The sequence below is a fragment of the Phascolarctos cinereus genome, unplaced genomic scaffold (genome assembly GCF_003287225.1).
Source record: "Phascolarctos cinereus isolate Bilbo 61053 unplaced genomic scaffold, phaCin_HiC Scaffold_4;HRSCAF=312, whole genome shotgun sequence".
In the NCBI taxonomy this organism is placed as follows: domain Eukaryota; kingdom Metazoa; phylum Chordata; class Mammalia; order Diprotodontia; family Phascolarctidae; genus Phascolarctos; species Phascolarctos cinereus.
The window spans coordinates 146,813,505-146,829,901 of record NW_027555847.1 but is presented as its reverse complement, the minus strand read 5'-3'; the positions used below and the strand labels follow the sequence as shown (position 1 = coordinate 146,829,901).

The window sequence follows — 16,397 nt, the reverse complement described above, 5'->3', positions numbered from 1 at the left end:
TCAACTCATATGTATTTTAAGAGCCCCTCACAAGTCCTTCTGACCACTACCACAGCTGCCAAACTTGTGGGTAGGTCATACCATACCTGGATCATCTGAAGATTGAAGGCCTTGCCCTTTCACTTTTTAAGGGCCCAAAAAAGACTTCACCTGGGACAGACACCTCTCCCAAGAATCCAGACCAGGCCTGCAAGGAGAAGGGCTCCCTCCCCACTTGAGCCCCCCTTTCCAGATCCTTACATGTCATATGCCCATATCTCTTGGCTGCCATAGCTTTGATTTTGGTTTGCTTTAGCTGTATGATTTTCTTTCACTTTGCCCCTCATTTCCCCTACCTTGGGCTCCTTTCTGGTCGCCTTCTTTATTTGCTTTTGGTTGCATTGCAATGGCTGCTCATCTATTTGAGCACCTAGTTACTCCACCTGAATCCTTCAATGAGTACACTCCTTTCATAGTCCTTGCTCCTATACAATACCTCCTCCAAAGGGACCAAGAGCATCAATTTAGGGCTGGGAAAATCTACTTCCATCAGTCAGGTCCCCAGATCCCTCTCGTTCTTTCTCAGCCTACCATCATTCCTTGGTATGTTCTCTCAATAAATCTGTACAGCACAAATTCTTTCCACATACATGCCACTCAGCTGAGGGAGCAGGTGGCAGGGACCCAGTGGTATGACATGTTCAGCTCTCTTTCCCCAAGGGTGGGTGGTTTAATCAGATCCCTCCTTTCTGCCACTGGGGTACTTATTGTCCTCACTTTTATCTTACTCAAAGCTCCAATGGGGTTGGCTTTGGCCCACAAATGCTCCACTACCTTGTTGAGCAAGGTAGTGCAGTTCATGGTTGTTCCCCCTTGATCTGCAAGACCCACCTCAGACACAAAAGGTTGTGGAAATAGGGCGATCCCCTGGTCAATAAGGAAGGGAAGCTAGGGCTGCTCTTCCTGCTCTCTGAGGAAGAGAAAGGTTTTTTCCCCATACTTTCCTTTGGTCTGCAGGTGGTACCTTTGGCACCCTTTGACCAAAAGGGGATGTGAGATCTGCTTGAGCCCCTAATCAACTGAAGAAGGCCCAAAACCTGGATTGGCCAATCAGAAAGGATGATGAGCCCTTCTGGACTGGCATACCAACAACCTTCTGTGATACTCTCTCAGTGAACCTGAAATCTTGCTCTGACAGCAACCACAAGACTGGATTAAGTTTGCACAGACATCCTGAGTCAGGGGGACTTCCTTGCTTATTGGAAACTGTAATCTTGGCTGACAAAAGGACAGACATCCTGAGTCAGGCGAACTTTCCTGCTTTATGTCTTTACATTCTGTGCAACTTAACCCCAAAGCAAGCTAAATTCCGAATGCAGCTCTGCATGCCCACTGCCTGCTGGAGCTAATAAACACGCAGACAACCTAATTCTGTTTGTCTTTTTTAGACCAAACTCTGGAGGTTGACACTGTCAAGGAGAAGAGGGTGACTGACAGTGTCAAAAGCTGTTGTTGTTGCTTGTCTTTCTTCACTAAGAGGACCAATGACATCACAAAGGTGATGTCTTTACTCATGCATAAACTGGATTTAACTGAAGCAGGGCTGTGCAAAGTCATCAGCCTCATTCCTCTTGTCATTGGAGTCCAGTGGCAAGACAAAAGTCAAGACAACTGTCAATGGCCCAGGATGCAGTGGGTGACCTTCTCAATTAAGGTCTTTCCCAGGTGTCAGTCTGTCTGAGGCCATCAATGGTCAAGAAGAATGGGAACTGAGAAAGGGCCATTAGATTTGGCAATTTGATAACTTTGGAGAAAGTAGTTTTAATTAAATGATGAGGTTGGAGATCAGGCTGCATTGATTTAAGAAGACTGAGAGCAAAGGAGAATATGGCCTTCTTAGACGCTGAGCTATAAAAAAAAAAAAAGGAAATATACAGCACTGTAATTAGCAAAAGCTAATTGATCAAATCAGTGGGGTTTTTTTTTGTTTTGTTTTGAGGCATATTTGTACACAGTAAGAAAGCAGCCACTAAGACAAGGAGAGATTCAAGATCAATTAGACAGAAGAGATAATAGAGGGGCAATTTGCTTAAGAAAAAAAGATAAAATAGGTTCACCTATCTATTAGAGTTTGCTTCAGCAAGAAGAAGCGCCACATCTTCACATGAGATTGGGATGGAGAAGATGGAAGTGCAAGAGCATTCATTATAGTAATGGCAACAACAACAAAACAATTTTGTTGAAGATTCATCACCTATAAGCAATGTTGAGAATAATTTTCTCCCTAAACTTACTGAGGTAAGTACTCGGATGACAAACACATAATCTGTTACCATGCCACTAATCAAAGCCTTTCCACCTTCCTAAGAAACGCTAAATCACAAAATGGCACAAGAACAGGGCGTCAGATGACACTTGTTGCTAATTTGAGTAGCAGAGACTGGAACTATCTCTTCTGATACAGTTTTGAAAATTTTAAGACATCTTTTTTTAAGCATCTAATTTTCACTGAAATTAAATGTGTTCTTTTTTTTCTCAAGATACAACTATACAACTTAGAAATAAACTTTAAAAAATATATTTTGGAGTAAGCATACAAAAAAATTAAAAAGAATATGCACTCAGCATCCTTCAACTTACATCATTCCCATTTCCCTAATTTTATTTAGCCATATTCAATCCAACTTATTAATTGCTTTCTATGTTTAAGTGATTGAGTTAACAAGCACTTAGTACTTAGTCGGGTGGAGAAGCGTTTGTCTAAGGAGTTTACATTCTGTTGTATAATGGATGTTATATAATTGAATACTTGTGGTCTACCAGCCTAAAATTACAGTACTCTTTTAAAACTTCTAGCTTTGTTATTTCCCAATCTCCATTTCGAAGAGCCTGCTAGTTTATCTGTGAGTAAGAATATCACTGAAAAAAGAGGTCTAGGAGTAAAGAATAATTTTGGACTATATATTCCCTATCCTTGTCTTCTGTCCAAGAAGAAAGAATGATATCTTTTAAACACTTTTTTAGTCTCTTAACTATTTTTTGCTTATACAGTGAGAAAGGAAAAAAAAAGAAACATGAGGTTGCTTATGATCCTTTTGTGTTTTCAAACCATATCCAATCTACTTTTGCCTCTTAATTCTGTCCCTAGCTTAAGGAGAAAAGGGTACTGCTTGAAAGTCAAACTTGATTCTTACCTAAGGTAACATATCTTATGATTTGTTGTTTGTTCTTCGTTTTCAAAGAGGAACAACGACATCACAGGGTAATATCTCAAATCATGTGTGAATTGGATTTAAGTGAGGCAGAGCTGCACAAAGCTGTCAGTTTCACTTTTTTTTTCCAGAGTCACTGAAGTCCAGTGGCAAGACAAAAGTCAGGATGACTGGTGATGGCCCAGGATGCTAAAGAGCTTGGTATCTTCAATATCTGACCAAACTCTAAGCGCTCCATGGTACCTGCTTTAGCCACCTTCACGGGCACTGGAACAAACTGTTCTCATCCACCCATCCCACTGGGGAGAAGTCGTCACATGTCTAGGGGCAAACACCCCTCTAATTCAACAACAGGTTTGTGGCCTATCAGTTACTATCAGTCTAGTTTGGCCCATCTACCAAGACAGTTTACCAGGGTGTGGGCACTTCACATGCTACAGATTCTTAGAGCCACAGGCGAGAGTTGAGTGCTAGGTGGATAAGCAGTCCTGAAAAGGGTTTGGCAAGCTCTCATAACAGAGGTGCTAATCCTCCTTGAACACCCATACACCCCAATCTTATGACTAACAGATAGCTAAACGTACAAACTGCATTCAGTAGATTAAATTGCAGCATAGGGAATAATCACAATGGACTAGAAATTACATAAAGTCCCAGCTCTGACCCTGAACAAAACACTTAACCTCTCTGGGCTTCAGTTTCCTCATATGAAAACAATGATGTATATATCCCTAAGGTTCCTTTCTACTTTAAAATTCTTTAACCTCTAGGAACTATATACCACAAAGAAACTGAAGAATGTCAGAGATAAGCAACATTTTACAAGTTATGCTACTATAAAACATAGTCTCCTATTTTTAAAAAGTCCATTTATTCAGTGGTTACAAAAAGATGTATGCTTTGGTAGACCTAGAATATTAATCTTTCACTGTTACCCTCAGAGTTACATAATCTCTGTTCTATATAGAAGAGATCTACTCAATTATTAATTTTTCCAGTAAAATAGGTTAATTTCATCTGAAATCATATGTACCTTTATTCCAAGATTCCATGGTCTAAAATCTTCAGTTTGATCAATTTCTAAAGGTTCAAGTAAAGGTTCCCATACACCAAACATTTCATTGTAGTAATGTACCTAAAGTGATATTTTGGAAAAAAATCAGGCATTCATATTCTAATACTGTATAACTCCAGATTTCTTCATATGATGCTCTGAATTTCCTGAACTCGTCAGACTAAATAAAATGCAAAGTTCAAACCAGTTTAAAAATTTGAAATCTGGCTTTAATTATTTGGAAAAGATTTTGTATCAGGAAGTTTCAAAAAGAACTTTTTTGATAGCTAAATAAAACGAAACATTTTAACACAGAACTATATGAAAACATAGATAAATATATAAAAACGCTAAACCCACCTGATTAATAAGTTGAACCAAATTACAACTGAGAAATACAAAAAGAAAATTTAGAGGAAACATAAGAGTTATATTGAAATATTTTAAAATATATTGAAGTATCATATAGAAGAAGTAGCATACTTATTGTTGAACCTCAGAAGGGAAAACAATATATAAAAATTATGAGGCATATTTTAGGTCAATATACAAAAGAACTTCCTATAACTGGAGCTATCAAAACTGTAATCAGCTGTGTTGGAAGGCGGCACACCTCTTATTAACTAGAGGTATCAAAAAAAGGACATTATTCATTTAAATGTTATCCTCTGAGATCCCCTTCTAATTCTATGTGTATTTAAGCAGAAATTTGAATTTCTTAAATTTTAAGTCAATATTAACGTTATATTAATTCAATTAAAAAAATTTCCACCAATAGAAGTCTAAATTTAGTTTAAAAATTATTGCTAAAGGTGTTCACTAACTGCAACATTAAGACTTTCTGCCCTAGGAACTAACAAGTCATATCTATTATCACCTGTTGTAAGTAATGAAATGAACTGGCAAAAAACCCCATAAAACTAAGATACTATTCTTTGTGGTAAGTATTAGAAAAAGGGATAATAATACTGTTGAGTACTTACTTCTAACTCAAGATGACAGTGAAGATTGATTAGAGTACTCCAGTTTTTTCCTTCCCCTGAAAAATACGACTTAGCCAAGAGCATTGGTACTGTTCTATGACCAACCCCAGCTTCAAGAACTACAAAAATTGAGTCAATAGTCATTTTTATCATTTCTCCATTGGGAACCAACTCTGTCACAGAAGCCACCTTTTCATTATCACTTGATTCTTCAAGAAACCACATTTTCAGCTTCTTTGTATCCATTTTGTCCCATAACTCTGGCTGAGAGGGAAATGATTCTCGATGCTTAACTTCTACAGTTTTATAAAATGTTGACATAATAGTAATTATGGTATTTATGATAATAGGTGAAATCTAGGGGGAAAAAATCAACCATGAACAAAAGTACTTCCAAAAATAACATCTGCATTATGAAAAGTACTGAATTCATATCCTAAACACTGGGTAAAAATGATATTAATAGGGGGGAAGGGAATAGAATATACTGTTTTTACCTTTAGTAATATTGTTATCCAACTTCATTATAAAGTAATTGGCTGAAAAGTACTAGAATTACAGTAGAGCAAACTAAAATTAAATGATGTATATATAAAGCATCTTATAAAGCATAAGTGTCATATAAAAGCAATTATTAGTCTATATTCCAATGTGATTTCCCAGTTCTATAAACATCAACTATAATTCAGATAAGTTAGTTATTTATCAAAAATATTATAGTGTACTATATGATACTGAGAGTGCAGAAAATGTGCCTTCCTCTTCATAATACTTCCTCCCATTACACCAAATTTGGTGCCTTGTAAACAGGAGGCATACATAATGAATATTCTTTTTTAATAAATGCATGAATTAAGTGGGAAAAAAGAAACCCAAAAATTCTGACAAAGAAAGGCATTTACCACTTCTTTTAAAATGTTTCACAAAATTCAATTATGAGAGGAACCAACCTTTCGATAAAGTAAAAAAAAAAAATACTAAGCTCCAAAAACATACATAAAACAAAATGTAGGTGTGCATTTTTTTTTTAGCATTTACATACTTTTTTGATGAAAAGGAATTTCATGGAGTTAAAGGTTCTACTTTTTAAAAAAAAAACAGCTAAAATCAAGTCTTTGAACAATATTTTAACCAACCTTGAGTGTCAGGGATTTTACTGATATGTCAACCGTCTGTGGATCTGTACCCTCTTGAATACTTTGATAAAACAAGTCACATGGCTGTAAAACCTGAGAGAAAAAGATGATCAGTCAGGAAAACCCTCAATATCCTTTAAATAACATAAGATTTAATGAAACAAAGCTCATTTAATAATACCATAAAAATGCATCCAAAAGAGGAAAAATCTGAAAGCAGATCATAACACATAATGCAGGTCTAGAATCTGTTTTTTTCACTATAACCATATCATTTTTCCCCTCCATATCCCTATCATGTCACATGTGTCTTGCACATATTATGTTTTATAAGTTTGTTAAATTGAGTGAAATATCTCAAACTACATGATCAATGTGTACAGAAAATGCCTTTGACAAAGGCTTTAACCTTAAGTACAACTTCATTTATATTAAAAAAAAAAAACCTCTACAAAGCATAAGCCTAGAGCTAGAGCTTATGATGAAAAGTCTCTCTCAAACCAAAAGTTAACATCATTTGAAATGGTGAAAAATTAGAAACCTGCCCAATAAGCAAAGGAGAAAAAGCAAAGACTTCCCCATTCCTCTCTGTTATCTGACATAGTTCTGGAAATAATTAAAGGCATAAAACACAGGCAAAGAAGAGATAAAATTGCCTCTATTTGCTAATGTTTACTAATAAAACTATTTTTTGCTGTTGTTGTTCAGTTGTGTCCAATTCTTCATGACCCCATTTGAGATTTTCTTGACAAAGATACTAGAGTGGTTTGCCATTTCCTTCTCCAGCTCATTTTACTGATGAAGAAACAGAGGAAATTGGGTTAAGTGATTTGCCAAGAGTCACACAGCTATGAAGGGACTCACTTCAAATGTGAGCTCAAGTCTTGCTGACTCCAGGCTTATTGCTCTATCCACTGTGCCACCTAGCTGCCAATAAGACTACAGAGATCAGCAATAAAACTGAATTAGTTTCACTAAAATTGCTTATAGTAAGGCCACACCAATATAACAAAATGGTAACTATTTAAATAAATTTAGAATCTTAATCCAATATCATTTTTAAAACTAAGGGGACCTTTTAAAGAACTAGACAAAATAATTCAAAAAATTCATTTGGAGGAACAAAAGTTCTAAAATCTCAAGGAACCTAATGGAGGAAAAGAAGTAATAAATAAAGAAAACAAATAAAAAAGCCCAGTAATAAATAATAGCACAGCCAGACTTTAAATTATATTAAAAGGAAGCAATCATCAAAACTATTTAATACTGACAAAAAAAAGAAAACTAGATCAGTTGAATATCTCAGATAAGGGAGAAACAAAAAAAACCCCCTGAACTTTATAGGCCAATGTTTATTAATAAATAAAAGAACACAAATTACTTGGGGAATTTTCTATTTGATAAGAACTGATAGGAAAACTGAAAATTTTAATAGAAATTAGATTTCAACCAAAACTCTATATGTACTAAGTTTAAAAAAAATGGATAGTTGACCTAAATTTTTTAAAAAGCCACACCACCAAACAAAACAAAAACAACTTAGAAGAGAAGAGAATCTATCAGGTTGTCATTCATAGCTATAAAACTACATGGTTGGGAAGCGGAATAGGGCATTAATTTTTTTTAATCAAACTTTTTTTTTACCTGATTACTTGTTTTTCTATCACATTTAATTTCCCCATATATCCCCTTCTCTTCATATACCCAAAGAGTAATTCCTTTTGACAAACAATAATAAAAGGGGCAATTGGGTAGCGAAGTGAACAGAGTGCTTAGCTTGAGTCAGGAAGACTTATCTTCCGTGAGTTCCAATATGGCCCCAAACACTTACTACAGCAAATGAGGCAGAGACAGTAAAAATTTGACAAAATGTCCAGGAGAAGGCACTCTCCTGGAGTCCTGGCAAAGGCTTCTTATTAAAAAAAAGGACCCTGCTCAAGTCACTTTACCTTGTTTGCCTCAGTTTTCTCACCTGTAAAATGAGCTGTAAAAGGAAATAGTAAACCATTCTAGTATCTTTGCCAAGAAAACCCCACATGGGGTCACAAAGAGTCAAACTAAACTGAAAACTGAACAAAAAAAAGGGAGAAAAAATAGTTCAGTTAAATTAACCAACAAATCAACTAAATCCAACAACATATGCTACGTTGTCACAGATATACATCAGGAACTAACAAACACATATAAGACCAAGAGGCATACCCCAATAAGACAGTCAAATCATATGTTGAACAAATACTTCTCAAAAGAAGGCTAGCAATGACATGAAAGAATATTCCAAATCATTAGTTACACAAATCAAAACAATTCTAAGGGCTGATCTCAAACAATTAAAGAACATGGTTTTAGTTAATATTAAAATTGTTACAAAAAAAGATATGTGTATTATAAAAGCACACTAAGAACTGACAGAGTTATAAACTAGTTCCACCATTTGGAAAGCCAGAGTGAAATGGTTGCAAACCACAATACCAGAATAAAATGTAAACTGATCTGCGAAATCTTACAGAGGAGTATGATGGATCAGTATTAGCAGTATTATCTCATAAAGCAAAGAGAAATAACTGAGGATAAAACAATTTAAAGATGAACAAGATAAATGGGCAAAGTTATCGCAGAAGTATTCAGGGATAAAAAGATAAGAACTGAAAATAGAAGAAAAATAGAAATGATTTGCAAAAAACTATTTAGCAAAATGTTTTTTCTATCAAGGACAGGAGATGGCAGCACATTTTGACCCTAATATCATAATGTTAAATGAGCTTATAGAAGAGGCATAAACGGCACTAAAGAGAACAGAAGAAAAATAACCAGATTAGACCAAGAGTATGAAGAAGAGATCCAAGATAGAGGTAAAAAAGGTGGAAGCACATTGAGGAATAGATATAAACACAAATAAACATACACATGCGTGCACACACATACACAATGTTTAAAATCTTGGAAGTTATTAATACCTAAGAAAAGGTTACTGAGAGAACATCGACTATATGTCTATTCTCTCATCTATGTGAAATCTTTATAAGTTATCAATACATGAAGGTATCTTTATAAAGTACTAGCCAGCAGCTATCTTTACATGACTGAAAGATGTTGAGAATGAAAGATTCCACTGTGCTTCTTGTTTGTTGATTACACACATGCAAAAAAAAAAATTTTGGTGGTAAAAAATATTGCCTTTTAGGCTCTCAAAATGGTTGCCTTTCCCTACATCTAAGTTATTTAAGATTATGTGAAAGATACAATAACAGATATAACCCTGTTCAACAATTCTCTGATCATGAACATCAAGAGAGGAATAAAACAGGGGGTGTGTGTGTGTGTGTGTGTGTGTGTGTGTGTGTGTGTATACACGTATCACACACACATACATACCCACATCCCTGTTTTATTCCACCTGCCACACTCACTTGCTAAAACCATTAAACACTGTGATAAAGGAGAACGACCAGGCTAAATGATTCCCTATAGTTGATGAGTCCAGTCAGCTTCTGAACAATATTGTACTATAAAGCTTGTCCATTAGTATTATGGCACAGACAGTATAATAAATGATAATAATAACAATACCAACATCTAGCATTTATATTACACTTTAAGGATTGCAAAGCACTTTACAAATTTTATCTCCTTTGATCTTCACAACGCCCCTGGGAGGCACGTACCATTATTATGTTCATCTTACAGATGAAGCTTAGGTAGATAGAGGTTAAATGACTTGCCTAGGATCACAAAGCTAGGAAATGTGGAAATCCAGATTTCAACTTTCTTCCTGATTCCAGATACAACATACTTTCTACTACATAATGTAGCTATATAAGAGAAATGAAGGAAAGAAAATAGCAGAACCTCTTGGAACAGAATCACAATAATGCAAAAGACCTTGGCCCACAATCACAAAGGAAAGAGCAAATGGATGAAGCATCTCTATTGCCCAGATTTCAACACACATGAAAATGGAACATCTATAGATCTTATGTTATCTGGGACAGGAAAGAAGAATTAACAATTTATTATATGATAGTAAGGGAAAATGGACACTCACAACAGGAAGGAGGGAGGATAGCCATAATATTTCACTCAAACAAGGAAGACCTCTACCACTCTGAACTTCTCTAGTGGTAAACTTAGAGGGGGACAGGAAAGTCAAACAGGATGAATAGTCATTGATTACCTGCAATCCATATCATTAAAGAGGACTGCCAAAATAATGGACTCACAGTTTCATTTGAATTTTCAGTACTATTCTAGAAAGCAATTTACAATTATACCAACAAAGTGACTAAAACGTCCATACCATCTGATACAGAGTTCAGATTCTTAGATATGCTCCTCAAGAAGGTCAAAGAAAGAAAGAATGGTCCCATGTACACCAAAATATTCATAGCACTTTTTGTAGTAGCAAAGTACAAGCAAAGCAGATTCTCAAACATTGAGGAATGGTTCAACAAGCTGTGATTCATGGATACAACGTGGGATATTATTGTGCTGTAGAAATGATGAATGGGATAAACCCAGAGAAGTCTGGGAAAACTTACTACAGTAAAGAGACTCAATTAAAAAACATTCATTAAGTTCCTGCTATATAACAAGCATTGTGCTAAGTGCTAGGGATACAAAAAGACAAAAGACAGTCTCTGCTCTCTGGGAGCTCACACTCTAATGGGGGAGACAACATGCAATAAAATATATACAAAGCAGGCAACACACAAGATAAATAGGAAATAACTAATGGAGGGAAGGCATTAGAAGTAAAAGGCTTGGGAAAGGACTCCAACAGGAGATAGGATTTTAGTTGGAACTTAAAAAATGTTAGAGAAGGAAGTAGGAAGAAATAAGGAGGAAAAGGATAACAAGAGAATATGCCTACAGTCTAAGAGATGTAGTATTTTGTTCATGTAACAGCTAGGATACCAGTGTCACTGGATCAAAAAGTACACTTTGGGGAGTAAAGTGTAAAAAGCTTGGAAAGGCAGAAGGGGACTGTCTGAATGCCAAACAGAGCAGTTTATATTTCCTGCCAGAAGCAAAAGGAAGCCACAGGAGTTTATCGAGTGAGGTGTGACATGACTGGACCTGTGCTTTAAGAAAATCATTTTAGTGGGTGAAGAGAGGATGAATGGAGGAGTAGGAATAGACTTGAGGAATGCAGACACACGAGCAGACTATTATAGTACTCTAGATATGAGGTGATGAGGTCCTGCAGCACCAAGGTAGCAGCAGTGTCAGAAGAGAGAATGGAGTATATTGGAGAAATGTTGCAAAGGTGAAATCAATAGGCCTTGGCAACAGCTTAAACATGAGGGAATATGAGACAGTTAAGAATATAGGATAATTCCTAAGTTGTGAGCCTTAGAGACTGGGAGAATGGTGCCACATTCTAAAGTAATAGAGAAGACAGGAGATGGGAAGGATTTATAGCAGAAGATGAGTCTGGTTTGGGGCATGTGGAGCTTCAGTGGTCTACTGGATATCCAGTTCAAGGTTTCTGAAAGGTAGTTAGAGAGGGGAGACTGGAGGTAAACACAAAGGTCAAGATCAGAAAAACAGATCTGAGAACCGTCAGCACAGAGATGGCAATTAAATCCACAAGTGTTGAAGAAATCAACAAGTGAAGCAGTCTGAGAGAAGAAGAGAAGAAGGCCCAGGATAAAACTATGAGAAATACCAACAGTTGGAGAGTATGATCTGGATGAGGATCAAGGAAAGAAGACCTAGAAGAGAATGGTCAGAAAGACAGAAGATGAACCAGGAGAAAATACAATCCTGAAAACCTAGAAAGAAGAGATTATCAAGGAGGAAAGGATGATAAACAATGTCAAAGGCTATAGAGAGGTCAAGGTGAATGAGGATTGAGAAAAGGTCACTGGATATGGTAACTAAGAGATCATTAATAACGTTAGAAAGAGCAGTTTCAGTGGAATGACAAGGTCAGAAGCCAGATTATAAGGGGTTTAAGAAAACTGAGTAAAGAAGGACAGAGCCAAGATGGCAGAGTGAAAGCAGTGACTTACCTGAGCTCTCCCCCAAACCCTTCCAAATACCTATTAATAACGGCTCTAAACAAATTCTACAGCAGCAGAACCCACAAAAAGACAGAGTGAAGCAAATTTCCAGCCCAAGACAACCTGGATGGCTGATCAGAAAAGTATATCGCGCCGGGCTGGGAGAGGATTGCAGGGCAGCGTGGGCACGCAGGCTGCAGCTAACTTGGAACAGGCCTCAGAGGACTGAATCATAGGCAGCTGTGGCAGTTTCCAGACTTCTCAATCCACCAACGCCAAAGACAACTTAGAAGGTCAGTGGGAAAAGTCTGTTTCTGTGGTACTGAGAGAGGAGAGAGGTGGTCTCAGCTCCATTCCCGGAGCACGGCCTGGGGCGGGGGGTGCCTCCTGAACTTCCAGCCCACAGACTGAGGGGGAATCAAGTGGCTGATCAGAGGGAGACTGCAGGGATCTCTTTGCCAGTGCTGAGGCAGGAATCTCTTGCTTTGCCCATGTTGGATCTGGGTCACAGTTCTGGGCAGTCTGGGGGGAGGAGCTGGCATGGTGGAGCTTGTAGTGGCTGTGAGAGGAACCCTCCTCACAGTTCCAGGACAGAAAGGAGTGCTTGTGGTCACACCAGAGCACAGGAGTAAACACCTCGCCCTTATCATACCACCTTGGAAGAACTGAAAATTTACAGGTCCCTACAAGTATCTCTGAAAACAGCTACAAACCCCTGAAGCTTGGGACAGTACATTCTCCACATTGGAAGCAGACTCTTACCTTAACAAAGAGTTTAAAACTCAAGTAATTGGCTTAGGATCATGAGCAAGCAGCGCAAAAAGAGTCAGACTATATTATCTTACTTTGGTGACAAAGAAGATCAAAACATACAACCAGAAGAAGACAACAAAGTCAAAGCTCCTACATCCAAAGCCTCCAAGAAAAATATGAATCAGTCCCAGGCCTTGGAAGAGCTCAAAAGGGATTTTGAGAAGCAAGTAAGAAGTAGAGGAAAAACTGGGAAGAGAAATGAGAGTGATGCAAGAAAATCATGAAAAACAAGTCAACAGCTTGCTAAAGGAGACCCAAAAAAATACTGAAGAAAATAACACCTTAAAAAATAGCCTAACCCAAATGGCAAAAGAGGTCCAAAAAGCCAATGAGGAGAAGAATGCCCTAAAAAGAAAATTGGCCAAATGGAAAAGGAAGTCCAAAAGTTACTGAAGAAAATACTTCCTTAAAAATTAGAGAGCAATTGGAAGCTAGTGACTTTATGAGAAATCAAGACACTGTAAAACAATCCAAAAGAATGAAAAATTAGAAAAATGTGAAATATCTCATTGGAAAAACAACTGACCTGGAAAATAGATCCAGGAGAGAGAATTTAAAAATTATTGGACTATCTGAAAGCCATGATCAAAAAAAAGCCTAGACATCATCTTTCAAGAAATTATCAAGGAAAACTGCCCTGATATTTAGAACCAGAGGGCAAAATAGAAATTGAAAGAATCCACAGATCTCCTCCTGAAAGAGATCCCCAAAGGAAAACTCCTAGGAATATTGTAGCCAAATTCCAGAGTTCCCAGGTCAAGGAGAAAATATTACAAGCTGCCAGAAAGAAACAATTCAAGTACTGTGGAAACACAATCAGGATAACACAAGATTTAGCAGCTTCTACATTAAAGGACGCAGGGCATGGAATATAATATTCCAGAGGGCAAAGGAGATAGGATTACAACCAAGAATCACCTACCCAGCAAAACTGAGTATAATCCTTCAGGGGAAAAAATGGTAATTCAGTGAAATAGAGGACTTTCAAGCATTTTTGATGAAAAGACCAGAGCTGAATAGAAAATTTGACTTTCAAATACAGACTCAAGTGGAACATGAAGAGGTAAACAGGAAAGAGAAATCATAAGAGACTTATTAAGATTGAACTGTTTACATTCCTGCATGGAAAGATGATATTTATAACTCATGAGACCTTTGTCAGTATTAGGGTAGTTGGAGGAAAAAAATTATATGTATGCATGTAGGTAGATAGATAGATAGATAGATAGATAGATAGAGGCACAGGGTGAGTTGAAGATTAAGGGGTCATATCTGGAGAATAAAATTAAGGGATGAGAGAGGATGACACTCGGAGAAGAAAGGGAGAGGTAGAATGGGGTAAATTATCTCACAAAAAAACAGAAAAGAAAAGTCTCTTACAGTGGAGGGGAAACAGGGGAAGGTGAGAGGGAATGAGTGAATCTTATTCTCATAGGATTTGGCTTAAGGAGGGAATAACATACACATTCAGTTGGGTATGGAAATCTGTCTTACCCTACAGGAAAATAGGGGAGAAGGGGACAAGAGAGCAGGGGGATGATAGAGAGGAGGGCAGATTGGGAAAGGGTAAGGTAATCAGAAGCAAATACTTCTGAGGAGGGGCAGGGTCAAAAGAAAGAATAGAATCATGGGGGGGCAGTATAGAATTAAGGGAAATAGAGTTAGTTTTTCACAACATGTCTACTATGGAAGTGTTTTGCATAACTGCACATGTATAACCTATATTGAGTTGCTTGCCTTTTCAATGAGGGTGGGTGGGGAGGAGGAAGGAGAAATTTGGAACCAAAGTTTTAAAAACACATGTTTTAAAAAAATGTTTTCACACGCAACTGGGAAATAAGAAAAACAGGAAATGGGGTAGAGAAGTCTATCCTGTCCTACAAGAAAATAGAAGGGGAAAGGGATAAGAGAAGGGGGGAGAGATAGAAGACAGAGCAGACTAGGGGAAAGGGTATTCAGAATGCATGTCATCTTGGGTGGGGAGGGGAGAGGGGTGAAAATCTGGAACCCAAAATCTCGTGGAAGTAAATATTGAAAACTAAAAATAAATAAATTTACACTACAAAAAAAAAAAACTGAGTAAAAGGAGAGAAAGTGGATTCATCTATTGTAAACAGCCTTTTCAAGGAATTTAGCTTCTCTATAAATGGAGACCAGGAAAATAAAAAGTATACAATTATAACAATAATGGGAACACAGTAACAAAACAGTTAAAAGTGAATGTTATAAAATTGTAAGGATCAAAATTGGCTTGAAAGAAGAAACAAGAGAAGGCATCTCTCTCTCCCTTCTTGCAGAATCAAGAGACCATGGATATAGAACATTACATACAACGTAAGACTTCTTTGATTTGTTGATTGGCTTTGCTTGATGACTTTTCCTCACATCTCATTTATTCTTTTTTATAAAGAACAGAAGGGTAGAGAGGAACACACTCAAAAATATATATTATGTAAAAGAAAAAGCAGTTCATTTTATAAAATGGAAATGCAAATCAAAACAACCAAGAGGGTGTGGTCAGGGGACAATGAACACTGTGTCCCTGAGAAGTTAAGAAAATGCACGTCCCTCCCTTTGAAGACGTAAGGCATTGAGACTGCAGATATTATCAGATATGCTGGAAGTTTTGCCAAACTTCATTTTTGCCTCTTTTTTTTCCTTTGTTGCAAACAATGGCTCACTGCATGGAGGAGGAAGGCATGATATATTTGGAAAAATCATTGATGGAAAAACAAAAAGTAAACAATAAACATTTAAAAGTAAATTAATTTGAACTAAGATATTTAAGAGAGAATACAAACCGTAGTGACTTTGCCTTCTCTCTTTCCTGGAAGAAATGGACACGCTTTCACTTGGAGATCTTTTATTGCAGCAGTTATTGTTTCTAAAAGAGGTGCCCACTTCCAACAGATTTCACACTGTGTTGTAAGTACTAATGATGGAGCATCATGTCTTGACAAGTCAGCCACAAACACAATTTCAGGGTTTTTAATCAAAATATTCACTTCCCATTTCTCTTCTGTATCTAATTGCACTAAATAAAATAACATTTTAAATATTAGTGTTAAATCTTGTGTACTAAAAAGGTTAAGTTGTACTGATATTTTATGTATTTAAAAAGAGTATGAGTCTTTATGTCTGCCATTCAAGGACCAGGCTAGCTAGATTTATGGAGGTTCATAACCAAGTTAACAATATAAGTGATGGATATTTGA

General features: G+C 36.9%; 1 protein-coding gene across 4 annotated transcripts in view; it reads right to left on the bottom strand.

Annotated features, from left to right (window-relative positions):
* Positions 1 to 16,397, bottom strand: part of VPS13A (vacuolar protein sorting 13 homolog A) — a 269,159-nt gene that overhangs the window by 105,078 nt on the left and 147,684 nt on the right. For all 4 annotated transcript variants that reach the window (XR_013485955.1, XM_078152664.1, XM_020995599.2 and 1 more), the window contains exons 39-42: positions 15,984 to 16,216; positions 6,365 to 6,457; positions 5,229 to 5,585; positions 4,225 to 4,326 (exon numbers count right to left, since the gene is read on the bottom strand). Coding sequence is in view for 3 of the 4 variants with exons in the window: in XM_078152664.1 (XP_078008790.1) it covers positions 4,225 to 4,326; positions 5,229 to 5,585; positions 6,365 to 6,457; positions 15,984 to 16,216 (785 nt within the window). In the remaining variant the exon portion in view is untranslated. The remainder of the gene's footprint in view (positions 1 to 4,224; positions 4,327 to 5,228; positions 5,586 to 6,364; positions 6,458 to 15,983; positions 16,217 to 16,397) is intronic.